Source organism: Haemaphysalis longicornis, unplaced genomic scaffold (genome assembly GCF_048455015.1).
Source record: "Haemaphysalis longicornis isolate Haplotype H1 unplaced genomic scaffold, Haemaphysalis longicornis Haplotype H1 scaffold_4, whole genome shotgun sequence".
Classification (NCBI taxonomy): Eukaryota; Metazoa; Arthropoda; class Arachnida; order Ixodida; family Ixodidae; genus Haemaphysalis; species Haemaphysalis longicornis.
Window position 1 is genome coordinate 74,771,589 of NW_027526361.1, and position 27,667 is coordinate 74,799,255.

At 46.4% G+C, this 27,667-nt stretch overlaps 1 protein-coding gene across 2 annotated transcripts in view; it reads right to left on the bottom strand.

The window, feature by feature from the left end:
• Positions 1-10,506: 10,506 nt before the first annotated feature.
• The window catches only part of LOC144180407 (uncharacterized), a 35,476-nt gene continuing 18,315 nt past the window's right edge, over positions 10,507-27,667 (bottom strand). For both annotated transcript variants that reach the window (XM_077708756.1, XM_077708757.1), the window contains exons 6-8: positions 25,310-25,405; positions 20,714-20,852; positions 10,507-10,848 (exon numbers count right to left, since the gene is read on the bottom strand). In XM_077708756.1, coding sequence (XP_077564882.1) covers positions 10,715-10,848; positions 20,714-20,852; positions 25,310-25,405 — 369 coding nt within the window. In that variant the 3' untranslated portion in view covers positions 10,507-10,714. The remainder of the gene's footprint in view (positions 10,849-20,713; positions 20,853-25,309; positions 25,406-27,667) is intronic.

Below are 27,667 nucleotides of genomic sequence, written 5' to 3' on the forward strand. Positions count from 1 at the left end.
ATATATATATATATATATATATATATATATATATATATATATATATATATATATATATATATATATATATATATAGACTGAAAAGATAAAAACTCACACAGAGCGCGAAAAAAATAAGGTTAATAGAGACAGAGACAAACGAGAAAGACTTAGAAAATAAAAATAAGTTTACTGACGTTTCAGGGAGAGGACTCCCTTTCTTCAGAGTGTATATATATATATATATATATATATATGCACAGGATTGCTTGACATAAAGCGGAATTCAAGTGAGGCAACAAATAAAAACTGCTCACTTACCCCGTGATTACGTATAGACACGGTCCCTCTTTATCGATATATTTATACAGTCGGTCCTGGCCCGGGGCAATCTTTTAAACTGCAATGTGATTCACAGCCCCCAAAACAGAATTATTTGACCGTGTTAAGTGCCTCCGTACATCGTACACGAGCTTCCTGCAACTGTGCTTTCTCGCGCTCGCCGCACCACACGTGGTAGGCGTAGTAGCTCAGGCCAGGAAGCACATGTACAAGTAAAGCAGCCTCTTATATAAACTAGGCACCAGGAACATTTTCTGGAATGTTTGGCTGATACATTTTATTTATCTGACCTGGTGGCTAAATCGACAGACAGGCAGACAGACAGACAGGCAGACAGACAGACAGACAGACAGACAGACAGACAAAAATTTTCCCGTCGGTTAACTCAAGAAAAACTACAGTTTTTATTGAAAGAGACCATGCCAGCTGTAGAAGAAAAATATTGTGGCTCCATCTTTAGGTTCAGTTCCTTGTTCCGGGATAACTGTGTGTGCACGCGTGTGCCTGGCTTGTCCCTTCACGCCAATTATTTCGCTCGCTCGCCGCCGGGCACCAGTTGGCTGGTTACTGGCACGGGACTGGACTTGCGTGACCCGCGGAGGCTGTCCTCACATCTGGTTCGCGTTTATCTTTGAAATAGGTGCGTCTAAAGACCTCTTTCGCAACACATCACGAGCGCGAGACACATTTTCCGTGAAGGAAGTGGACGATAAAGCGTCACACTTAAGTTTATCACTGACGTTCGCTTTGTAACACGCCCAAATTTGATATCAAGAGATGAACATGAATTCGATGTGGTATTCTCTTTAAAGAAAAAGAAACGTATTGATTTATTCCTGTCGGGTGGGCTCAAGAAATGCCAAACACTTACTAGCTCAGCCGTTTAAAGATACTCGCCTTCACAGGTGTTTGTCTAGGGGATAAGACGAGTCTGAATGCACCACTACCACCGCTTTCTTAGCAGTGTGCGGCAACCTCGAGGCAACACAGCTCTCATAGAACATGCGAAATGAGTGGTTTTGACTTAACAAAAAGAAAAGGAAGCAAATTGGCTGCGATTGTGGACTTAAACCTTCGTGACAGTCGTTAAGGTAGCGTACAGGTTCGCTACCTTCACGTCTTACGCGTTAGCGTGGGGTTCCTTAATTTTTTTACGATGCTGGATGGTTGATTTAGGACCATGTTGTCCGGGTTTCTACTTAACCCCATATTGTCCGGGCCCATATTGCCCCAAACCCATACAGCACATGACTTCGTGTTGCGCAAAAAAACGACAGAGGACAATGGGAGGCGACGGGCACATGCGCTAACTTCCAACTGAGTTTAATGAAAACTCAGTTTTTAATAAATTTGTTATCATGGATTACCGCTACCAATTAGCCCAAAACCAAACACTGATAAGCCATACAACGCAACCATCTTCACGATTAAGACTGCGTTGGGGGGCGCAAACAGGCGTACCAATCACGCGCTCAGGAGACTGTCAGCTGAGAGTTCCTTTAATTCTTGAAAGCGGCAGCAACAATTCAGCTTGATTTTATGTCACGCTGATGTGAGTGCCCTCCAAAACACTTACATGTTTCGCGTATTGAACGAAAATTACAACTTACCATTCGCACTTTGAACCCATATGTGCTGTTTGTTTTTCGTCCGTGAAGTTCCACCCGCTCCCGTAAACAATGTAACAGTAACGGACGTCACTTTTGCATTTTACTGTACTTGTTCGCGTGCAAAGATGTTAAATGCACTATGTATGCTAGTCACCAAACAAGTATTTTTTTCTTATTTGCACAGGAAAATGCATCTCTTCTTTTGACCAGAAAACTGCTGGTCAAATGGTAACCTTAGGAGGTACTGGCGAAGGAGGTTGCAGTGTGTTGCTGTCAGTTTCGAAATAAAGCACTCATACCTGTGCTTTTTGACCGCGCAGGCTGAAGCCGCTATCACCTTCCACTCCCATCTTATCAGCGCAAGCGTAATCTGACCTTGGAGGAATAGCTGGTGAAGAAGAAGAAAATATAGCGCAGAGTGAGCAAAACGGCAGCTATAAATAAAGATGAAATGTGGGTGGGCACTTCATCCAAGGTCGGTTGCCGACGTGTACATATCTGGATTTTAAACGGTTTTTGGGAGTATCCGAGTGCTGGTCACGGAGTTTTCGCTTTACGTCGCTTAGGTTATACCGAATGAAGAAGCCCCAGTGCCTGAAACAGATGCAAAGCGGTCATAACAAAAAACAAATGCTGATTTGCGGTGGATGCTTCTTGCACCCCAAAAGGGCCATCTTTTGTGCGGTCTGTAAATTAGCACTGAATACTTCGCTATTGCCGAATACTGGTACTCTGATCAAAGCGAATATTTCATCAGATGGAATATATAGAAAAACAATGCATCCCACCGTCTAGCGATGATGGTGGTTGAGCGCGAAGCTTTGTCGTCGTGAATTATTTGGTTGGCCAATCCCACACTGCGAGCATGTGCTAATCTGCACGTATGCTCCACTTTTCTACAATACCCAAAGCAACTCTCGGGTGTGCATTCCGTAGGCATAACGTTTGGGTTTGAGGTGTACGGTGCGAATCGGTACCTGCTGCTTGACGTCCGCATCGACAATGTCGAAATGCAGCAATGGGATAGACGCCGGCTAGCTAACACGAGGGACTAAGGATCGATTCTGGACACGCGAAGCATTTTTTTCTTTCCCTTCACCCACGATCATTTATCATCGTCGTCAGAGAAAATTGGCTTTTCTGCAGGGCGTATTGGCGTAAAAAGGCACAAGTGAGGACAGACACCACAAATTCGCTTTAAAAAAACAAGTACAGTAGCCACCAAAATTTTTGGACCTGGAGCGGAACGAAAAATGCTCCAAATAAAGGAGCTGTCCGAAAAATCCACTAGTCGCAAAAACGAACTACATTTCATTTAAATAGGACTGACGAAGTCGCATGCTCCTGAAGTCGCGAAGTAACAGAACAACGTGCACGACACGCGACACAGGACAAACCTGGTGGTTATGTTGCTTATAGTCAGCGTCACCTGGTGCCTAATAAAAGTGGTGTCTAAAAAAACCTTTGGTTGATTCCTCTGTGATAGGAATCGGTCAAGCACGAAAGTGAAATGTGCAGCGAGAAAGGAGGATTATTTGCAGGATACCGACTGTTTTGTCGGTGTGCTTGTAGCGGGTCGTTTGTAGCGGGTCGTCCTGCTTGTAGCGGGTCGTCCTGTAGCGGGTCGTTTCAGGAAAGGTGCGATTACTTCGGTCACTCCGTGGCGTATACCGCAGAAGGTTGCGTTGCGACGAACTCAGCTTTTCGAAAGCGAGAGGTAGAATTTGTAGTTTGAACCGTACACGCGCGAACACGTTCCGCTACCCACTGGCGTTTCTCTTTGCATCAAATCAGTCGCCGTTCGCGCCATTCGCCCGTCTGCATCGCTGCGACGCAGGTTACGCCAATTGTCGGCGCTTGTTAGCATCATGATGCACTAATTCGCTTCACCTTTCCTAGACGGCCGCACCATCCACGTCAATAAAACTTTTTTTGGCGTTTCTACTGTGTTCTTTGTGCTGGCGTCTATTGTGCTGGCGTAACGGATATGGCGTCATCGAAATCTTGGTGTATCCTGGAATACAACAATTTCGTTTTAAAAACACTGGTCACGTATGTATGACCAGTTTGCGGCTGTCGAGATTGCTTCCGCTGCAGACTACCTGAAAAGTAATGGCCTCCAAGATCAAAGTCTGTTACCCCAGGGGGAGTCAAGCCAATCCCCACCCAAACGGAGACTAGCTTTCGATTAAAAAATGGCGTCGTCTAGAAGTCGCACGGTGGTACTACCGTGTACCTGTAGAGGATAATTTGGTCCAAGAAATCTAACTTTTTGCTTTATTTTGTCCGAAATATCCGTCGATCATATACATTACTCTTATGGAAAACTGGCGGTTCCTCAGAAAAGTACGGAATATCCAGAAAGTCCGAATTCCTGGAGTCCGATAAAACGGTCGGCTACTGTATAGGGCTCCTGCGCTGGAGTTTGGCGGCATGCAGCTCCCCCTCGTGTCCGATACGTCTAGGTAGTAGAAAAGCAGACGGCCCTCACCGCCCTCCATGTGTTTTTAATGAGAAGCCGAAGTGGAAGTTAGTTGCACTTATTTTAATCGCTTTGTGGCACGTTTAGATGACTGCATACATTATGAAATAACTCTTTAAGTAGTTGCAGAGGCTAAACATTATAATATCAGCTAAAACAACCCGATTTATCGGCTTTCTTTTGAGCGAGCTGTCGCGGTCGTCGCGGCATGGGACAGTATCGCCATGTCGGGTGGTTAACTTCGTGACGACAATTACCGTTTTTTCTTCTTGCTTGCGCTCAACGAAGGAAAGTTCCCGAGTAGCATAAAAACTAAACGCTAATGCAGCTGCAAAAGGTTGCTTCAGCGGGAGCATGCAAGCGAACGCAAGAATTGCGCAGCCGAGTCAGCTGACACTGCTGGCCTGGCACAGCCTCGAAAACGAGTGGAAAGTTTGTTTTGTATTTTCGCAAACTAAATGATTCATGCGTAACGTTTTACGCCGCATGATTTACGAACGGCAGGGTACATGTATATTAGCGAGTAGGTGAGGCAATAACATCAAATAAACAAATTAAGCGCTATTAAAGAACGCAAAACAAGCACCAAATCACACGCCCGCTGCCTGCAAATATGTGTAATTCTATAATTGAATAACATAACACAGCCGCATACACGGCGCGCGGCCCCGCTTATTTGCATACGATCATAACTGACTCTGTGGTTATATCTTCTAGTGCAGCGGTCGTCGCTAACAATCTGAACACTGAGGAGCCAGTTTTGTCCACAAATGGAGTTAGCAGCGACACAATAACAGAGAATTCATCGCTCCAGTTGAATTGTCCCCCATCTTCTCGCTTCGCCAGATTATTGTCAAATATTATTGGCAATTCGCTGAATTTTTTCTCTTTGCATTCAAAACCCCCTCGCACTGCCACCCGGTTTGCTGTCCAGCTTTCCGCCGTGTCGGCTGCATGCAACTCGGCCCTACACTTCAAAACGTTGCTGACCCTTATTCTAGCCTATTAACTGTGAACTTGGAATTTATTATGCAAGAGCGTAATTAAGTAAAACAAGGAAAGCGAGCGGCCTCTCCGTTCGCCCGACCACCTTTTTTTACGGCCACTAATTTCGGAATCGCAAAACACATTTTACGCTTCTGACGCTCGCTGCATTTTGTCACTGAGGCACGCAACAAGACGGCAAGCTAACGCTGCACCATGTGTTCGTAACGGCGACGCAAACGTGCACTGTTTTATGAAAGTGCACTCATAGTGCGCAGGTACGCAAAAGAGCGGCGAGACGAGCCTGCGGTCCGCCGGACACGCTGGCTTTTTAAAGCGCGATTATCGCCAATTGCGTCACTCTTCTTTTTTGATCGGCTGTTGTTCAAAAATCCTTGCCACCTAGAGTATTTAAAAGTTTAAACTATAAGTTTCACTTCAAATTTCACTCCATACGACCATCGATCGGTGAACCTGGGGGTGGCAGAGCGCCGTCAGCATCCCGGCACTTTCGTCGGCGCTGTAAACGTATTTAGCTCTACAAAGCTTTTTTCGCTAATGCCGAATTGATCACTGAAAGAGATTGGACGCGTCGGGTATGGGCTGGTGACCATGTCGCAAGACAATCGGGAGCATCGAACTCGTTTCGGTTCCGTCAACACGGGATCCTATGGGACCCGCGCAGCTTTGTACTACCCGGAAGTACTGTTCCGAAGCCGCTTGCGCAGCGCCCCCTGGGCAGCGCAGGAGGGCTATTTGCACATGCCTACTACACAAACTATGTGGTAATGCTTCTCCCATGCCGGTATTTGTTACAGTGCACCGCGATTGTTTGTTTTAGGTATTTTCCTTCTACACGTTTAGTATAAAATATAGGGCTTCAGGAACGTTGGCTGAATATTGTAGTTTTCATTGAATATGTGAGCCACGTTTTATGGTGCCGTCCTCTGTAGCAAGACTGTTTCATTTCTCAGGGGCACCGAAGAATGTTGATGGTGTGCGAAAATGTGCCGAGAATTTTGTGTCACGCCTCACAATCCTCTCCCAGGTGCGCGCCAACTTTTGATTTCTGGCGGCAGTCGTGTGTTCAGCGTATAGTAATCGTATTTGCTCGTTGGTGAAACATTCTTTACAACTTTCTTCAATCGTATCTCGCACGCGTTATATGCTGCCCATAAGAGAACAAGCAGTGCGTTTGAGTTGGTTGTCGCCAAAGCTCTTCTTGCCACGTTCCCACCACGTTGCTGCCAATTCTTTTCTTTGCTCTCTATTTTGTCAAGTAGTTGTGCTACTTTATCCCCTGTGTTGAATCTTGCTGTTCCATGTTGTGGGGGATCGCGACTTTCACGCGACCCCTTTTTGGCTAGCTTCCCTTCGCGGCCGGCATTGCGCAATGCGCCTCGCTCACGTGAAGGTATTCATATGAGAGGGCGCCAGCGACAGTAGGGTTCGTTGTCGCCAGGGTGGAGGCGTGGACCCTTTTACCCTCTGCCTTACCCGAGAACCAGTTCTTCCTGGGCACTAGCGGCATTGTTCGGCCAGGTCAGGTGGAATTTAGCGTGACGAGGGGACAGCCTCTTAACTTGGGGATGCGGTAGCGCGCGGACGTTTCGGCGCGCTGGTCCGGACCTGGGGAGCACTCCACAAAGGGACGCGTCCGGGCGAGCTCGAAGAATGCACCTTCGCTCGCACGCGCAGCGCCCCGCTGCTCTGGTATCCCATCGGTGAGTCGAACCATCTCGATCTCTAGCGCTGTGTAATTCCCCGCTCTTACTGCTACCGTTATGGCCTATGATCAGTCTGTATGCAGTGTATTTTACTTGCACGTTGCAATAAATGCTGCCATTGGTGTTTTGCCCTTATCGCCTCTTGCCTTGTTCTGTCTCCGCAAACAACGGACCCGTCTGCAGCCTGCACTCGCAGGGCATGTTTGCTGAGCACGGATGGCTGCGGTGTGGGAAGTAACTAGTGTGTGAAAGGTAGAATCCCACAGTTGGTAACACAAAAACATTCTATATTTGCTGTGCAAACGCCTTCGCCGAATCTGCGACTGGGTGCACGTCAACGCAAACTACCCACAGAAAGGAATTACAAACCGTTTGCCATAATACGCAAAGTAAAATGCTACGACTAGCTCGAAAATTAAATACTTAAAGCACGTGCGGACCTCCCAGAAACAATTTGCGCACTATATTATGTATTGTTCCGCAGTATTTTTCTACTTAAGCAATGAGGAAAAGCGTCTGTACCTAGAGTTCATCATAACAAGCTACCTTGTTCTTTTTGGCGAGTGGTGGTCACATCATATCAAGTGCTTTCACGGTCAAGTGTGTAGCTGATTTGGTGGATGGTAAATCGGCAACACACCCTGGCCGTGTTCACTGCACTACAGGTGATTTAATGCTCATTACAAGAGTGTTAGAGGAAGTTATACAATGGCATTCTCTTCAATGCTGTGAAAATACATTCTTCACCGTCGAGACGGCTCCTGGTGTCGACGATCATTCCGACGGCTGCCTGGGTACCGTTTCGGCTACTGTACCTTATCCTTTGACGTTCATTCAAGAACACTGACACCTTTCTTCAACTCTATACTCGGCGCACCTAACTCGTCGTACACGATGACGTCTTATACAATAAAAACTTACTCCGCCGCTGGGACACGCCTTGTGATAGTGTGTCCTTAGAGCTTCCGACCAGCAATACTTCGTGCCAAGCATGACGATGCAACTTCTGGTCATCTTGGTTTTGCACGCACTTTTCACCGTATTCGAAGCCATTTTTACTGGCCCAGACTGCAAAAGCATGCACAGCAGTGCGTCGCCAACTGAACAGAGTGTCAGCAGAATAAACACCTAGGACATTCTCCTCAGGACCATTGCAACCCTCAAATCTGCCTACAGCCCCGTTTGAAACAGTCGGCATCTATTTAGTTGGCCCATTTCCCAAGAGCCGAAGTGGAAATCGGTGGTGCATAGTGTTCGTGGACTATCTTATGAGGTACGGCGAAACAACTGCTGCAATTTTTGCTAAAGCTGCAGATGTGGCCCATTTTTAATTGCACCGTGTTATTTTGCGCCAAGGAGCTCCCCGTGTTATAATTAGCGACCGGGAGCGATAGTTCACAGCCGATGCCGTAGAAGAGCTTTTCAGGTTTTGAGGTACCCATTTTCGCCACTCACTGGCCTACCATCCACAGACTAATGGTATAATAGAATGCCCAACCCGCACCCTTACAAACATGATGTCCATGTATGTGGCATCCAAACATAAAAACTGGTATGCTGTTCTGCGCCTTCATTACATAGGCATACAATATCGCGAAGCACAAACTTACAGGCTACGCTCCAAAGCACGCAATTACAGGAAACAGGTTACAGAGGATTTCGTGTTACGCGGCCCAGCTTATGTAGAGCACAAAAATAAGTAGTGGCTGAGTTACCTGTACGACAACGTGTCTTGCGCGCCGAGACCCAGAAGAGATTGAAGTGGACTCGGCTCGATCGCCGGAAAAGAGCCTATTCACCAGTGTGTCCGGTATCCCCCCTTCACTTTAAATAAACCCATTGCACCGGTTGCACCCGTAACAATGCAATTGCTGATGTACGATTCTGTTAACACCCATATTCAAGCACACCATGCATAAGTTTATTTACAGCCATATGTTGGAACCGTTTTCACTAAAACAAACCCAGCCCAAATACTTATACATCCTTGGACTTCAAAAAAAGTGTGAGGAACTTTCAGAAAGCTAGTGTGTTTACGGACCTCATCTATCCATTAATTTGAAATCGGTCAAAATCTATCAACGATATACGGAAAATGCCTTCGAATCTAGGAAGAGCGCTTAAAAAACAAGAATACATAGGCAAGACCTTTCGAGGGTACTAAAACTCGTCTCATGCATCATACACCTAAACATAGTTCAGCAGAACGAAAACATTCGGCATATTTGTGGCAAAACGTAAAGTACATAACAGCCAATAGCACCGTTCATTTGAATAAAAGTGAACGAAGGATTGCTTTTTCGGTGCCAAAGCATAGTCGAAGGGAGAGGTGATAAGAGAGGTAAGACTAAAAACGATGTCTCCTCCAGCTGTTCCAAGAACAATGGAAAAGAACAGGTCCCAACAGACGGTGCACGAGTAGTGCTTAAAAGTTGTGTTGCCATATTCACTAAACGCCACGCTCTCATTATGTCCACGCAACAGGTATTATGTCGTGTGGTGCCCCGTGGTTACTGAGATGCAGTTGAATAAGTACGTCAGATGTATTAGGATAACGTAAATATCATTTAGCCGCATGCAGTATGGTTATGTGCATCGTGTGCATCGCGAACGTTGTTGGGCCATCTGAACAATGTAACAAACCAGCAATCTACTGCAGGGGATGCTTCCCATTACTACATTTTTGGTACCCAGTCCGTTATCTCGAGCATAATACCAGTCTTTAGAAGGAATGCACGCATAATTTTATTTTGGACTTCTCTTGGGAACGCTGACATATGTCAACTGATATGTCAGTGTCAAGCAATACATTGAGTGATAAGGGTGGTTTTGGAAATGGTAGATATGTTGTTTTCAAAACAAGAAACAAAACAAATCAGGATGGCAATAACACGTCAGGATGGTAATAAGTGTCGATAGGGCTACGCTGCCGGGAATGTTATCTGCACATATGTAATCATATGTTTCCGCCTCGCAATATGTATCAATTTAACAGCTGCTGGGCGAGGGGCAGCACGTGGAAATGGCGATAGTGCTCCCCGAAAGCTTGTTGTTGCAATAATAATTACTGAAAAGTTATAATTACAGAGCAAAATTGCACAAATACGAGCATTGGAAGGCTTACCACGGCATACCAGTGAAACCTGGGAAATAGCCTTTGCAATCATGAGCCACTGATGCCAATAAAAATTACAAAAAATAACAAACGAAAGCAGTAATATTACTTTTGTCTCCTTTCGAGAGCTGCATCCTAAAACAACGCAAACTGTAGTCAGCAGTGAGAGGTTTGACACTGCAAAGCGTAGACTAGCGTATTAGAAATAAACCTACCATATCAAACGGCACAGCTTACTGTGCTTCAGAAAGTTATGCGAACTCGGAGCAGTCTTATTTTTCCTTTGTAATGAAGTTTTATTCACAGCTTTGCATGTAAGTATAGTACAGCGTGATCTGAACACTGGTGTCAAAGTGCTTTCATTGCTTGTAGGATTTTACATAATGATCGCGAGGCATGTTCGGCGACGACGGTTGAGTGCAGAGGCATATGCTTTCCAGAGGCCTGCATTAAGGCAGAGGCGGAATCGGGAACTTCACGCCTGGATCGTCAGGTTGATATTCCCATAAAGATGATGATCCCCTTCTGTGACATCTCCAGCAACGTCCATTTCATGTCCATTTTCTTCCTGCTTTGGAGGATGTAGCTCAGCAGGGTCGTCATACTTCACTGAAATTTCAGTGCACAGAAAAAGGGATAAACGTGTTTATTACGCATGAACTGGATTCTAACTGCACCGTGGAGGGATTGGAAGGCACCGGTGCAAATATAATAAATGTAAAAGAGAGGACCAAGATGAAAGCAAGCTCTAAGAAGAACCGGGAGCAGGCTAAGGGATAAAGAAGTCATTTATATATATATATATATATATATATATATATATATATATATATATATATATATATATATATATATATATATATATATACACAGAAAGAAATGCCGGCAGTCTACAACGCCAAAGAAGGCATAGGGGACTGGTTGGACTATTTTTTTGCAGTTAGTTACGTTACATTATTATTATTATTATTTGTTTTTAAATAATTACATGAGAAAGAAAGAAAAACACGCGCCCAGAGTGGGGACCGAACCCACGCCTTTCGATTAGACCTCGAATGCCTTACCAATTCGGCTATCTGGGCGACTGTGTTCTCCTTCACATTCTGGGGTATTTTATATTTCCTACAACTGTATCTGACGCTTGAGGAGAGTGGGGACCGAACCCATGCCTTTCGATTAGATCTCGAATGCCTTACCAACTCGGCTATCTGGGCGGCTGTGTTCTGCTTCACTTTCAGGGGTATTTATATTTACTACAACTACAAGTAAATATAAATATCCCTGAAAGTGAAGGAGAATACAGCCGCCCAGATAGCCGAGTTCGTAAGGCATTCGAGATCAAATCGAAACGCGTGGGTTCGGTCCCCACCCTGGGCGCGTATTTTTCTTTCTTTCTTTCTCAAATAATATGAAATATATATATATCTTCACTAACGGTAAAAAAATAGTCCAACCATTCCCCTATGCCTTCTTTGGCGTTGTAGACTGCCTGCATTTCTTTCTCTCTCTCTCTCTCTCTATATATATATATATATATATATTGCAAGACTCGGGCATGGGAGACTTCGATGCGTTTAATGACGACGCAGCCTTGCCGGTAAGCCTTTGCAAAAAGCGATGATGGTGACGGCGCGAGGATGATAAAGAAGATGGTGTGATGCTCGCATGTGACACACTGATGATGAGTTGATTGGTGGAATTGACCATTCCAGTAACAGTTATACAGCAACGATGACGCCTGTGCTCACACTATTCCCCCCCCTCCCCCCGGAGGAAGCGGCCCCTCTGGGCGCTAAAGAGGTGAGAGGCGCCGCTGAAATCGCTTGACGCGCGAGACATGGACAATTTCAGTTCCGCGGCACCGACGGTCGGACGTGGGAGGAGTAGGAACCACTCGATAATTGACTGGAGGGGTGTGCTCCAGAAAGGTTTAAGAACCGATGAAACGTGGAGGGAACTTTTCACATAATCCCTCTGCACGCATGGGAGTCGCAAGTAACACTTCATCACCTGGTTGAAAGGAAACAGTCCGATGCGGCGCATCATTACGAGCCTTGCGGTCGCCTGGGTGTTTAACTGTGCCAGACGGCGGCAGTGTTTAAGGCGAGAGACAAACTCGCCTGTGACACCCGCTTGCGGGGAGGCAGGTGCAGAAAAGAAAACAGCATCGAGGACGGAAGATGGACGGCGGTCGTAAACGAGAAAGAAGGGCGAAAAGCCAGTAGTTCGTTGTGTTGCGGTATTGTACGCATAAGTGACGAAGGGTAAAACGGTGCCCCAATTCTTGTGGTCTTGGATTATATAAAACAAAAGCATATCGAAAAGGGTGCGATGAAACCGCTCAGTCAGCCCGTTTGTTAGGGGATGGTAGCTCGATGTGGTTTTGTGGATGGTACAAGCAGCGCGAAGAACTTCATTCAGCAGTGTTGAGAGGAAGGTTTTTCGGAGGTCACAGAGAAGAATTCGGGGAGGGCCGCGTCGCAAGAATATATCCTTCAGAAAGAAATGAGCCACTTCTCAAGCGCAGCCACCACGAAGCGGGGCAGTTTCTGCGTACCTGGTTAAATGGTCCACCGCAGTGACGATCCAATCGTTACCTGCTGTCGTCAATGGCAAGGGCCCGTACAAGTGAATTCGCACCACGTGGAAAGGAGAGGACGGACAAGGCATGGGTTGTAACAGTCCTTCAGGAACCGTGGTTTAATGTTTTCGGTGCTGGCAAGCGGCTCAAAATGCGACATACTTGGCGACACTAGTGGCGAGGCCTGGCAAGAAGAATCGGCTCTTGACGCGGTCGGACGTTTTGTGAAACGCCAGATGGCCAACGGAGGCGGCATCGCGGAAAGCTTCTAGGATCTCCTTTCGAAGCGAATGAGGAATCACAGGAGCCCAATTGTCCCCGGTAGTATGGTAATTGTAGCGGTAGAGAGCGGTAGAGCACTTCTTTCTTTTTGTGTCCCTGTTAGTTCGCGCTGTTCCCCAAGATGCAAGTACACCAACTCGCCCAACTCGCCACCCTGCTATAGCGGTAGAGAGCTCCATTCAAAACGCGAAATTTTCAAGCTGTCGACGTGAGCGGCTGTTAGAAGGCTGCAGTATGTGTCGGCCCGCTGCAGATAAATCAGGTTATCCGGCATATTCAAGGCATCGGAATCTGCAGGTGCAATCGGCAAAACTAGGGAGTTAACACTAGGATGCTCATCATCTGACTGCGGCGACAGGGCAGCGAGAAAGAGGGTGCGCACCCATATGTTTCTTTCCTGACTTATAGGTCCCAGTAAAATCATACTCCTGTAAACGGAGAATCCAACGACCGAGGCGGCCCGACAATTTTTCAGTGACGACAACCAGCAAAGCGCGTGATCGACAGTCACAACCGAGAAATGACGCCCGTATAAGTACGGTCTAAATTTTTTAACGGAACAAACAAAGAAAAGGCATACGTTTTCCGTTATTGTGTAGTCTTGCTCGGCACGTGTTAAAATCCGGCTTGCATAGGCAACAAGTTGCTCTACTGATGATCAGATGATGAGCTGCGTTGTAGGAGCACCCCGCCGATACCGTGTCCACTGGCGGTCCGTGTGCAGTACAGTGGGAGCACCATCATCAAAGTGGCAGAGAACCGGTCCAGAAGTGAAGGCATACTTGAGAGTCTGGAATGCCGCTTAGAAGTCACGAGACCAGGTAAAAGGGGTCGCAAATGACAGTAGTTTGTTGAGTGGAGACTCTATTTGGGCAAAATCACGGATGAACTGACGGAAGTAGGATGGCAAGCCCCGAAAACTTCGAAGGTCTTTTTGACGAAAAGGTCACGGAAAATTAACTACGGCGTTAATCTTGTCGGGATCGGGGCGAATTCCATCACTGCTGACGACATGCCCCAAAATGTCGATAGATTTCTCGCAAAGCGACTCTTTTTGGTGTTTATTTGCAAGCAACATTGGTGAGGCTCGTTAAAACTACATCCAGACGGTGAAGGTGTTCGTCAAAGGCACGGGTAAAAGGTAGAAGAAAAGATAACAATGTCGTCAAGGTACCAGAGGCAAGTCTTCCACTTTAAGCCACGAAGAACATTGTCAATCATGCGGTCAAAGGTTTCAGGCGCGTTGCAAAACCCGAAAAGCATAACGTTGAACTCAAACAGAGCATCTGGTGTAGCGAAGGCTGTTTTTTCTTTGTCGGCCTCATTCATAGGAGTTTGCCAATATCCTGACCGAAGATCAATACTGCAAAAAAAAATTGGGCACCTTGCAAGGTATCAAGAACGTCGTCAATACGCGGCATTGGGTATACATCTTTACGACTTATCTTGTGCAGGGCTCGGTAATCGACACAACAGTGTACGCTTCCGTCTTTCTACCGAACTAGTACAACGGGTGATGACCAAAAGCTCGATGATGCCCGATGATGATGGCCCGCTTCAGCATATCCTCCATCGTTTGCTGAATAATTTTCCTCTCTGATCGAGCCACGCGGTATGGGCGGCGACGGACGATTCAGGAGCCGTCCGTTTCGATTGGATGGGTTGCGGCAGACGTCTGGCCAAGGACAGAAGAGTAGCAGTCAAATGGTGGTTGGTGCTTGGTCAACAACTTGAGGTATGCTTCTTTTTGATCCGAGGTCAGGTCAGAACTGATGGTACTGGCAAAAAAAGAGGGTGAGGGCATTGTTGCGTGGCTCAGTTGGTCCGAACAAAGCGAAGAGACCGGAAGAACGACTACGGTATGGTAGCGGGGCACAGAAGCAACAGTAGCGCCTTGGGGTAGCAAAATGGGTTCAGTCGTGGTGTTCACAGCGGCTAGGACAGCTCCATGCGGAATAAAAACGAACAAGGCATGCCGGTATCATAAGTCCTTTCGAAATAAAGCGTCCAGCTCGCACGATGAGCACATCGCCATCGACAATGCTATCAGACGTGATGGAAAACACGGATTCTACCAGAGGCAGAGCAAAAGCGGAAGTTAACACCCATTGATATATTCGCTCGTCCAGTACCGTGTTGAAAGCCGCGTCAGCAATAGAAAGGGCGAGGTCACGACAGGAAATGAAAGCAGATGCTGATGACAAGAAGTCCCAACGAAGAATCATCTGATGAGCACTTGAGGCTAATACCCCCTAGGGACAGTGATGACGGATGCCTTCGATGAATACACGCACTGTACATTGCCCGGAAGGCTGAATTACGATTTTGTTGGTGCCGCGTAGAGCAGGACCTACATAAGGAGTTCTGACCTTCCGTAGCCACGAACACAAGTCCGCATGAATAATGGAAATGCTCGCGCTAGTGTCCACTAAAGCTTCGACAGGAATTCCTTCGGCAACGGTTTCAAAATATTGCATGGGCGGTAAGGAGGACTTGTCTTTTTTCCGTGTAACGCAGTTCTACCTCCCTGAACTGCGGCTCATAGTTTTCTGCGCGGCGGTCGACGTTCTGAGAGGCTTGACGGAGAGGAGACGAAAATCGACGGAAAGGTGAAGGGGATCGGCGGTGGTCAGACCAGCAGGTGGCACCCTAATCAACGGAGTTCGGAGGAGAAGGTGCGCGGCTGCAAGAATAGGTAAATGGCTGCGATCGGTAGTAGTATGTGGACCGGGCATCACCCTGTGGTGGAGTAGAAAATGCTTGACGTTCATCCCGCTGGCGCCGCCGGCAGAACTTGGAAATATGGCCCCGGATGCCGCTGTAGTAGCACGTTGGGCGACGTGGCCGCCATGGTGTGTAGTATGGTGCATGGTAAGTGGCAGGTTGGTATGCAGCAGAGACGGGGGCCAGGTGAACATGGGAAGCCTCAGAAACGGAGGGCGAGGACGGGATGTGTGGCATCACAACCACATCCGAGTGCATACACGGCGCGAACGTCGGGCTTCGGAGGTGAAAAGCACGTGACAGAGGCAAATTCTTCCTTTGTAATCTCCCGCACACTGGAGAAAAATATCTGGGACTGCACCACCGGAAAGCTCGATGACGCGTGCCCATGCAGCTCTTCGTGAATGATTGCTCTTATCATGGCTCGTAGGTCGCCTTGGTCAGGTAACAAATGTGTCGCAAGATGACAAGGCCTGGAGATCAGTTAGGCACTGACAAATCGTCACGATATCACCCATGGTGGTCGAGTTTTGCACGGCGAGCGCGTTGAGCGCAAAGGAAGAAATGCCCTTGAGGATATGCTTAACTCGATCAGACTCAGACATTTCTCGGTTCACTCGTTTACATAGAGACAAAACGTCTTCAGTGTAGGACGTGTACGACTCGGCGGGATGCTGAACGCGTTCAGCAAGCTTCTTCTTGGCCGCGTCTGAGCGCGAAGTGGACGTGCCAAATATTATACGTATTTCTGCTGTGAACCGTGACCAGTCAGCTAAGTCCTCCTTGTTATTCAGGTACCACATCTTAGCGACTTCAGTTAGGTAAACATTAATGCTGGCGAGCTTGAGCTAATCATCCCACCGATTGAGGGAGCTCACCGGTTACTATCTTCGAGCCAATCCTCTACGTCGTTTCCAGGAAGTCCTGCAAACATCTGAAGGTCTCTGCTGGCTGGTGATAATCCAGGCTGGGGCAAGCGGGCTTGCAGGTGCTGGACCATCGGTACGGTTTGTCAGATCGCCTTCCGGCATACTGAGAGCGAGAAGATGGACATTCCGACCTGAGCCAAGCTCCAGAGAGCAGCCGGGGCGAGCGTACGTGGAACGAATTGCACGTACACCACCTGCAAGACTCGGATACGGGAGACTTGGATGCGTTTAATGACGACGCAGCCTCGGCCGTTGCAAACAAAAAGCGATGATGGTGAAGAAGGCGCGACAATGATAGATTAAGAAGATGGTGTGGTGCACGAATGGACACACTGATGATGAGTTGCTAGCTGGGATTGACCATTCCAGTAACAGTTATAATATATATATATATATATATATATATATATTTATAGTATAAGTAACGAGCCCTATACACAGCAAGAACAATAACAAAGTATGTTTACTTACGTAGCGGCAACGGGACTTGCCTTCATCAGAGTACAGTTACATGATTTTGCAGAAACAAACATTTGGGACCCATTTCTTATATAGATTTCCAGAAAACTGCGGGAAGGATCGGGAGAGGTTTAGAAAATGGAGAGTATGCATGCAGTCAGGCTAAGCCTATGTTACAACATCAACAGCAAAAAAAGAGAGAAAGGAGAGAGGGAGAGAGAGAGAAAAGGGTCGTATTTACAAGGCAACGGTCAAGGTTGCTCTACGACGGGGCAACGTACCTGGCATGGGCTGCAAGAGCGGAAGACTGGACAACCGCGGTTTCAAAAGGAAGGGAAAAGTATACAATAAGGTAGTCAGTGTGTGGGGAGACTGGTTCGAAAGGGTTCCATACTGGCATGAAGGAAGAATGTGTTTTGGGTGTGCCCACCGCGGATGGACAGAATAGACACAGTACACAAAAGAGAATTGCACAAGAGCTAGCGACTGAACAGGAAATAGGTAGGGTCCCTAGATAACAAAGGGTTAAACGTTTCTAAGTGGGGGGCGAGGGAGGTGAGGGAACGCGGCCTCCTTCCCAAGGACAAATGGCATTGTTGAGTAGCATTAGGCTAATAAAGCTGCTGTCTTTGAGGAGTTTCTGCGAATTCTGATGGGAAACTCAAGGGTAGGGTAAATGAAGAATGGAGAATTTGCACGAACCAAGCCGACTTGGACTCAAACTGTCGAGAACTCAAGCCCGCCCTCCTGAATAAGAAATACCCGGAACAAGTTATGGACGACGCTATTGTGCGAGCCAACCAATTAGACCGTAACGAAATCTGTAAGAAGAAAGCCCCGAACGTTAGCCGGCAAACAAACTTAGTTCTAACCCACTCACCCTCTGCTCCAAGAGTGTCAACCGTACTAAGAAAACATCACAATATCCTAATTCAAAGTGAATGCTTAAAAAGCATATTCCCCGAACCACCATGCGTTGTCTACCGGCGTAATAAGAATTTAGGCGACTTTCTTACTGACTCTAGTATCAGCCGACCGGTAACTACTGGTTGCATGCCCTGTAATAAACCTCGATGTAAAGTATGCCCACACATGACCACTACACAGCGTGTCACCAGCACGGCTTCAGACTTCTACGTAAATAGTAAGGGTAACTTCAACTGTGACTGTGCTAATGTCGTATACCTTCTAGAGTGCACTGTTTGTAGGCAGCAATATATCGGCCAAATTGAAACGCCCTTCCGAATACGAATCAATAATCACTGCTCTCAAGCTAAAAGTTGCCCTTATTTGCCCCTGTCAAGACATGTGAACGGTCCCGGTCATGCATTTGAACATCTTAAAGCAACAATTTTAGAATCTGCTTTCAAAACCCACCACGACCACGAGGTTCGGGAATCTTATCTCATTTATAAGTTTGCGTCAGCGACGCTTGGTGTTAATGAAAGTTACGGAAAACTAACGTGCTCATCCCTCGATATAACATTGGCAAATTCATAATTTTTATCACATCCTTCATAACCCTACCATTGAGTTTCCCATCAGAATTCCCAGAAGCTCCCCAAATACAGCGGCTTTATAAGACTAATGCGACTCAACAATGCGATTTGTCCTTGGGAAGGAGGCCGCGTTCCCGCCACCACTTAGAAACTTTTAACCTTTGTTATCTATGGACCCTACCTATTTCCTGTTCAGTTGCTAGCTCTTGTGCAATGCTCTGTTGTGTACTGTGTCGATTCTGTCCATCCGCGGTGGGCACACCCAAAACACATTCTTCCTTCATGCCAGTATGGAACCCTTTCGAACCAGTCTCACCACACACTGACTACCTCATTGTATACTTTTCCCTTCCTTTTGAAACCGCGATTGTCCAGTCTTCCGCCCTTGCAGCCCATGCCAGGTACGTTGCCCCGTCGTAGAGCAACCTTGACCGCTGCCTTGTAAATAGGACCCTTTTCTCTCTCTCCCTCTCTCCTTTCTCTCTTTTTTTTGCTGGTGTTATTGTAACATAGGCTTAGCCAGACTGCATGCATACCCTCCATTTTCGAGACCTCTCCCGATCCTTCCCACAGTTTTCTGGAAATCTATATAAGAAATGTGTCCCAAATGTTTGTGACGTAAGTAAACATTCTTTGTTATTGTTCTTGCTGTGTATCCGGCTCTTTACTTATACCATTTCTGCGCGCCTTGTGAGTTTTATCTCTCTCTCTCTCTCTCTCTCTCTCTCTCTCTCTCTCTATATATATATATATATATATATATATATATATATATATATATATATATATATATATATATATATATATATATATATATATATATATATATATATATATATATATATATTTATATATATATATATATATACATATATATATATATATATACAGTCTAGCCACAAGTTCCCACGCCAGGCATAAGGGCTGGAGTTTGACTTTTGTTTCCAGCGATAGCATTATGTGCCCATCAGGCGGAAGTCGGGCTTTGTGGCAGCGAATGGCCCTACGAAACCGGACTGTGGTCAATGAGCTTGCTCTTATATTTGAGATTGTTCGGGCAGATGACCGCCCGAAGTGCTATATTATCTGCCGTGGTTCCATCACCCGTGCATCTTTGTGTAATGCTTTTGTGCGTGTGTGTATTGGTTGGAGGATGTATTGGCACGTCTTTGTAGCGCTCCTATTTGTATTTATGCAAAATATATAAGCTAAGATAATTTTATCCTGCTTCTCAAGCGCTAAATACGACCAAAAGACAAACTCATGTGCATAAACGTATAGGGGTATACAATGGAGACCGCGTGGCAAAGCAACTGCAATTGTTTAACCTGTCTGATAAATTAGCATTATTCAGAGACCAACATTGTTCATACTTGTTTACACAGAACGCAATCCTGTCTGTTTTCTTTTCCCTTCTTTCAGAAGTTCCTATGTTTCCGCAAAAATGAAACAAACGACCTCTCATATGTCGTTATTGGTGCTACTAGCGGTTGACTTTCCTTGCTATGTTGATGCAAGGAGACACTGATTCCCCAATATCATACGCTAGGAGTTAGTTATATGAATGCATACGTCTGAGCGCCTATGGTTCTGGTATGTTCCTATTGCTTTTTATAGTTGTTTGTTATGTTTTGGGAGAAATTTCGTTTTTGTTCATGTCATAAAGATTCACGGCGCCGAGTCCTTTCAACTTCCGCTTTGGAAGGAGAGGGGCCTGGGTTATGTTCTCAAAATTTGCGGCTTTCAAAAAGCATTTTGTCTTTTAATCTTCGAATAGCCTGTGACACCAGCGATAGACCAGCGGCAGCGCAAGCTCAGCGGCAGGTACATGGCCACGCACACAAGAGTCAAAAGCTTGACCAGTTGTTGCGAATTATCAACACAGCTGGAAGTTACTCTCCAAACACTGTCCTCGCAGCCGTTAAAGTTGCAATTCATATTACCCTGGAGAGGCCGACGTATATCTGAGGGGAAGATTAAAAAAAGGGTGTGTTACTTACGTGTGCCTTTAACGCCTTTGCCAAAGTTCCTTGCCACTTTTACGAAGGTGGCGAAAAGGATCAGCCCCAATACCAGCGTGACAGTAATACATCCTATTGATGCGTGGTAGAGTGCGGTCCCTTCTTCAATCGGGGCAAGCTTGCAAGAAGAGAAGGGTGACATTTGTAGAGTTATTACAGCTCATCCAGTTTGCATCGACACCCGGCAAGACGCACCAGTTGCCTCGACCACATGTGATCATGCGCTCAAAACTGTGTGCTTGTCTTTTTGCTCGCAGCAAAAAAAAGAATAAAAAATCAAAGCCCCTTTGTTAGGAGAACGATGGTTAAAACGCGAAGCTTTCTCTCATGAAACCCAAGACCAAGCCAAAGTTCATAATCCACTCTCCTAAAGTTCAAATCGAAACTGCTAAAGTCCAAAGCAAAGATCATTTCAACTGAGCCAAAATCCAGACATCTTCCAACCACACATCACCAAAGTCCAAAGACAAAGTTCAACCCTGTTTAAAGAATGTATTTCATCATCATCATTCGTAACTGTCTGTACTGCGAAACTATACTTCGCGTATTACGAGTGGTCCATTAGGTGTGCAAAGACAACCAATTGTTATGTTATGAGGTGTGTGATTGATGTAGTACCCTTTCTGAAACCAATTGGGTAAAGTTGGCTCTCTTCCACTGTGTTTAAAATTGGTGTTCCTGCAGTGCGTTTTACTCAGACGCCAACGCCATCAGTGAGGCATAAAAATCTCTTCAAGACGTTATCCTATGTTAGTCAAAACAGCGTCCAGAAAGCTGTCGTAGTGGCTTTAGAGCTGTGCGGTGTCGTGCGAGGTCGGTGGTTTGCTATTGGTCCGCGGAGGCTCTTTTTCAAATAGGGGTGAGGTATGAAGACACTTTCGCGTACCTTATCTCGCTGTACGTAAATATGCCAGTAGATCTCATAGACTTCGTAGGGCTGCATTACGGCGCGCCTCACAAGTGATGTGCAGCTCGACCTTGTGAAGCATCAGAATTAAAGGGACCCTGCAACACTTGCCATCGACTACTAGTAATGCATTTTGGGATAAAGGCTATTGTCCCAGAAATCTCCCCCCGCAAGAATTATGAAAATCCGTTCACAATTAACAAAACCACGCGCGATGAGAAATCGCGCATAATCGTTCCCTCTCAACTCGACCGCGGACAACGCGACAAAAGCTGCGCGCTCTCTCCCGGAGAGGGGGGCGGCTCGCGGCGTTCTCTTTGGCGGCCTTCGATATATCACATGCTGGGTGGTTTTCTCCTTATCTCCGCAACGCGGAGGGGCCTTATTGAAAGGGAAGTATTGACCTCATCACTCAAACTCCGCGCGCACTCAAAACACAAAAGAAACGGCAAAACTGTGCCTACAGGTTCAGGCATAGAAGAGGTTCGTACACAGCGATGACGACGACGGAAATGGGAGTATCTAGCCGCGAAGTTGACCAGTGACAGCCGATCGGGCAGCCATAGCTTATGTGACGTCCCTTAGGCCATGCCAGGGGTTGCATAATGAGGACAACTGAAGAGAGAGCGGTTGGTTTTTCAGCGTCTTTCACATCGATTTGCGTGCTCACCGCTTCACGTGCACGTGTAATATATGGGTCAGGTATTCCTGGCAGTGTAATCTAAACGTCGCGCAGGTTTACTTGCACTGCTCAAAGATTGTTGCAGGGTCCCTTTAAGTTTACGTTGGTAAAGCATTAATTTTGAGAGACGCACTGTTTCCAGCCAGAGTGTTTCTTTTGAGCGTGCCCTCTGAGTGTCTCCTTTGATTCCACTTCACGTTTGCTCTCGTTTTAAAATACCCCCTCCCCGTGTGGGATTAGTAACCGGGCTCGGATTCTTAATCCCTTTGCCTTCGCGTCTAACATACTTTTTTACCAAATACAAGAAACGCTCGTTCAGCGCATGTGCTTCCTGCATTACCCACAACACGGTGAAGCTTTTGTGTTAACAATTTACTGGTGTTGCTAAAACCTACTCAAGGGATAAGAAAAGAAACACGATTTCTATTCCCTTTAGTTCGCGACGCCTGTGTGAGCCCGATGAATACCTTAGCATACGTGACGGTGTGTGCATCACCAAGTGGCCAAAAATAACAGCTAATTAATTGAATTGATGCTTAACGAAGGTGCCACCCACAAGCTCCCCACTCTCAACAGAAGCGTAGTATCTTCACTCGTGGTGACATACATTAAAATTCTGAATGGTGTGCACGGGGAAGCCAAGATAACTACGGCGACGTCAGGCGAGCCGAAACAAGCGGGCACTCACTCACAACAATGAAATGAATGAACATAGCACAAAACAAGCGCTATCACACTCCGCAGTCGTCGCACATGTATTGCCTGTCCATTCTGCCTTGCGTTGCACTCGGCTTGCATTGGTAACGTTTTCAATGGAGGTCTGTGCAAACCTATGCGCAGAGGAAAGGCCGCCTCCCGATATCGTGGCGGTTCCTGACGAAAGAGCCGAACAGGACGTACGGTGGTTGCGGAGAAGTGCAGAACGCGGCACACACAATCTATAGAATCGAATCGAAAAGGAGTGTTCATGCTCGGAGGGTGCCCAATCAGATGCATTTCCTAAGGTACCTCGTTGGACAAACACCGGTAGTAGCATCAGTTGAGGAGAAAACGAAGCAACGATTTTTGTAAGCCTGTCCCAAGAGTGGTCTCGAGTACATGGAACTGTTGGAAAAATTTACGAAGGACATATATACAGTTGACTGCCAGTAGCACAGGCGAAAAGACAGTCTGGAGAAAAACATAGGCGTGCTATGTCTAGTCGCCTGTGATAAGAACTGTATTGATATTTGGGCTAGGGTGGTCAGAGGGTTTCGTCGAGGGGCACATATGGACAACTCTGTTCCCAGGAACTAGATGTCATGGCGGAGTTGATTGGCGTCAGCGTGAAAATACGGGTCACCCTGGTTGGTGGTGGAGCGTTGCGAGGAGGTGTTATCTTCGTCTTATACCGACGCACAATGAATGGTGTCCTGTCTTGGGGCGCTTCGGGCGCTTGAAGCCCCAATAGCCATCGCCACCACGGCCAACGTTAAGGGAGCGTAAAATTCGCGACTGTTATCGGTCTGTTCAAGGTTGAGCAATGTTAGTCAAGATGACAGCCTTGCGGGAAAAATAATTGTCTACCAGCTTCCTGGGCTATCACTCCGTCTGTCTGGTTGTTGTAGAGAGCAACACGTGGCGCGGATGTACGGGTTGTCTGATTTACATGGAAGGATAGACTTTCCTGGAATAGGACAAAAAAAGGTACCCGTGCAAATTTAGGCAGAAATATCTCCATTCGTCTTGCTAGAGCCCATTATTCTATTTTTGGCGTGGTTTGGCGTGGACAAAATGGTTGAACACATTGCCAGTCAGATTAGTTCACCGAATTTGGTCTAACTATTATCGTGCGCTGAAAGCAGTTGGTGCGAGAAGAAGCAAGCGCGCCCACTGATAAAAGTGTGGAAGAAGGCGTTGGCAACAAAACACAAACAAAATGATTACAAAGCGTGGTGTGCGGCATTAAAGCTCCCCTTCGTACCACATCACCCAAAGATGAGCGAGCGTCACTTGTTAGAATCACCTAAGCAGCATTATCGCGTCCGGGTTTGCCTCTCGAAAGCCAAGCACACCCCAAAGTTCCTCGAAAGGGCAGTTGCATTGCAATCATGCATGAACTCAGGCTAAAAGCAACAGGATGCACAGTGAACGGGTGCATGAAGGAGGGGTAAGTTAACAAGAGAATTGCTGAATAAAAGCTCTCCAGGAAGAGGGCTCCATCCCATTTCACGATCGCAAGCAGCCGACAACACTTTTTTTAAATCTATTCATGCAGAGGAAGCGCTGCTCCCTGCGCAGCTGACAGCCGACCAAACCACGTCCAGATCTGGTAGCGCTTATACACCCGGAAAGGCCATGCGATACATTCAGTCAGCTGAACGTGACTTTAGAAACGTTCTTGGCTCGCACTGACTCGCTGTAAGGGACCTTAAGTTATTATACGCGCAGAATTAGAATAAAAATATAGGTTCAGGATACAAGAGGCTTCTTGGTGCCAATGAAACCTGCGTAGATGAGTCCACAGTGGGTGTGATGAACAGCAATAGAATAGACAGGCAGCGGACAGAAACTCTGGCAGTGACAGCTAAATCAGTGTAAAATGCCTGTGCGGAGAGATAACGATCCGAAGTAATATTTTTTTCTCCTGAATAGGGTTCCACCGGTACCATTGTAAACGGGGATGCTTTGCACAAAACGTATTGCGAAAAATTCGCTGATTGAACAGGTGCATAGGAACACTACGACTCGAACTAACAGACGTGTTGACAGAATACACAAGGCTGGTTATTCACGTAGGCGCGTACATGTCAGGCAAATTATTGCCTGTACTAACGATAGACAAGTTATTGTTTCCAGCATAGCACCATCCTTTTTATTGGCCTAAAAGTAAAGCAAAATAAACTGGCCCACACTGAGAATGCAGTGAGAGTTCCCCCCAAAAAGCGAAATTGTTTTCTTTTGTGCTCGCTGTGAACATGTGGGAGAATGAGTAAATAATACTCACATGTGCGAGCCTCCAACCCTTGTAGGCCATATACGCCAGATTGAGAAGCCACAGTAAGAAGAATCCACTCATCCACACTTTGCTTTCGTTATAAATCTAAAAAAAGCAACCAGAGAAAAAGTTAGATCGAATCCTCTGAGTGAAGCTTCTGCCAAATCTTTGGGATCATCACCGTCCTCCTCATCATCATCATAAGTCTGCGCAAGTCCACTGCAGGACGAAGGCATCTCCCACTGACCTCCAACCGCCCCTGTCATGCGAGGCTCGGCTCCATAGTTTATCCCGAAGTCCCGTATTTCATCCCTCCATCGTGTCATTGGCCTTCCCTTCTTCTGAACCCATCTCTTGGTATCCACTCTGTTAGCCTAATTGTCCACCCGTTGCGCGTTCGTTTCACTACGTGGCTAGCCCAAGCCTATATCTTTTTCTGTATTTGAACTATGATATCATCAACTCTAGTTTTATCTCTGATCCAGGTAGCTCGTTTCTTGTCCCTGAGTGTTATTGTTAACGTAATTCGCTCCATGGCCCGTTGAGCCGACCTACGTTTCCTTTCTAGGTTATTAGTAAAGCCAGGTAAAGCGCCAAGTTTTAGCTCCGTATGTCATTGCCGGCAGTATGCACTGGCCGTAGATTTTTCTTTTCAGTGAGAGAGGTAGCTTACTTTTCATTATTTGGGAGCGCCTGCCCAGTGCTCCCCAACCCATACATAATCTGCGCTGACTTTCCCTCTCGTGGTTGTGATCAACACTAACCATCTGTCCGAATTAGATATAATCTTTTACTTCTTCTAGCGTTTCGTTTCCTAAGCTAAAGAAGACGTTTTGGCATGCTTATATCTCATTAGTTTAAATTTATTCATATTTATTCTTAGCCCCACGGGTGTGGTTTCTGATTGTAGCTCCTCAAGCATTGTTTGCGTGTATTCTGCCGTATCACTCAGCAAGACTATGTCATCCGCAAACCTCAAATTGCTCAACTATTCCCCGTTTATCATTTTTCCTATGTTTTCCCAGTCAAGCATTCTAAATACCCCCTCCAGACATGCTGTGAATAGTTTTGGAGAGATGGTATATCCCTCTCTTACTCCCACTCGGAAACGAAATTTATTGCTTTGCTTGTGCAGGATTATCCAGCGTGTGCATTTCGTATACAGTCGAACACGGATATATCGAACACGGGTATATCGAATTATTGTCTATATCGAACTCATAAATTATCCCCTCGAAAATTCTGTGTAAAAGTATAGGAATTCGCACGTTTATATCGAACCGTATTTTTCCCGACATTGGGTATATCGAACGCCGCGTGAGCTGGAAGGTCCTCTTCGGCGGTCGCTGCACCCCCGATTGAGGCTGAGGAGGATGTGGAGGAATGCGCGGGCATGGCGAAGACGGAGCCCGGTATGCTAAATCTCTCTAGGCATACAAGCCCAAACGCTCGGAAAATGTGACAGTGTGAGGTAGGGATACCCCAACTGCGCACGTCCTTTTTTTTTTTTTTTTTTTCGGCTGCGTACGTTCCTTGGCTTGCCGAAAAAGAGTTTTTTTTTTCTCTCTCTCTGGGTCGGTCTTCCCCCGATGTCGTCTCGGGAAAGGGAAGAGGGAACGAAGGCGCTGGCGGCCTCCTCCTTCTTTTGCATTTTGCTGCTGTTACTGCTGTTTGGCGAGTTGTCCCGCACCTTTCGGAGATCACTGTTTCTCTCGGAGATGACCATCGCGAGCGCTTTGTTGGAGTCCGTTCAGAGAGCCTTGGAATTATTACCTTCAAAGTTCTTGTGGTACATGCGCGCTGTTCTTTTGCGTGCGTGTTGTGCATGGTGTGTGAAGGCGCGGCGTACTGCTGGAATTTTCTAGTTGTGCAGCCTCGAGAAGATCGAGACCAGCGTCTTTAATTTCATTTCCAGGACGAAGAAGCAGGCCAAGATCAGCGACTTTTTTTTTTTCACGGAAATAAAGCGTCCTGTTGCGTCGTGAGTGCGGAATTAGTTGTCATTCTTGAATGCGACGATCGGTAAGTGATCGTCCGCCATAGGTGAGGTCTCAGAGCCTATATTTTTTATATCAAATTTTTCATATATCGAACTATTTCGCGATCCCCTTGGAGTTCGATATATCCGTGTTCGACTGTATACGTCTTCTAGAAGTCTAATGCAGGTTTCCTCTATTTCCCTGTCTTCGAGTGCTTCTAAAACGGCTGCGGTGAGTACGGAATCAAACGCTTTCTCGTTATCTATAAGTGACACATAAAGGGGTTTATTGTACTCGGCAGATTTTTCTATCACTTTATTCACGACGTAGATGTGATTCATGGTTGAGTACCCTCTCCTAAATCCATCCTGCTCTCTTGATTGGTGAA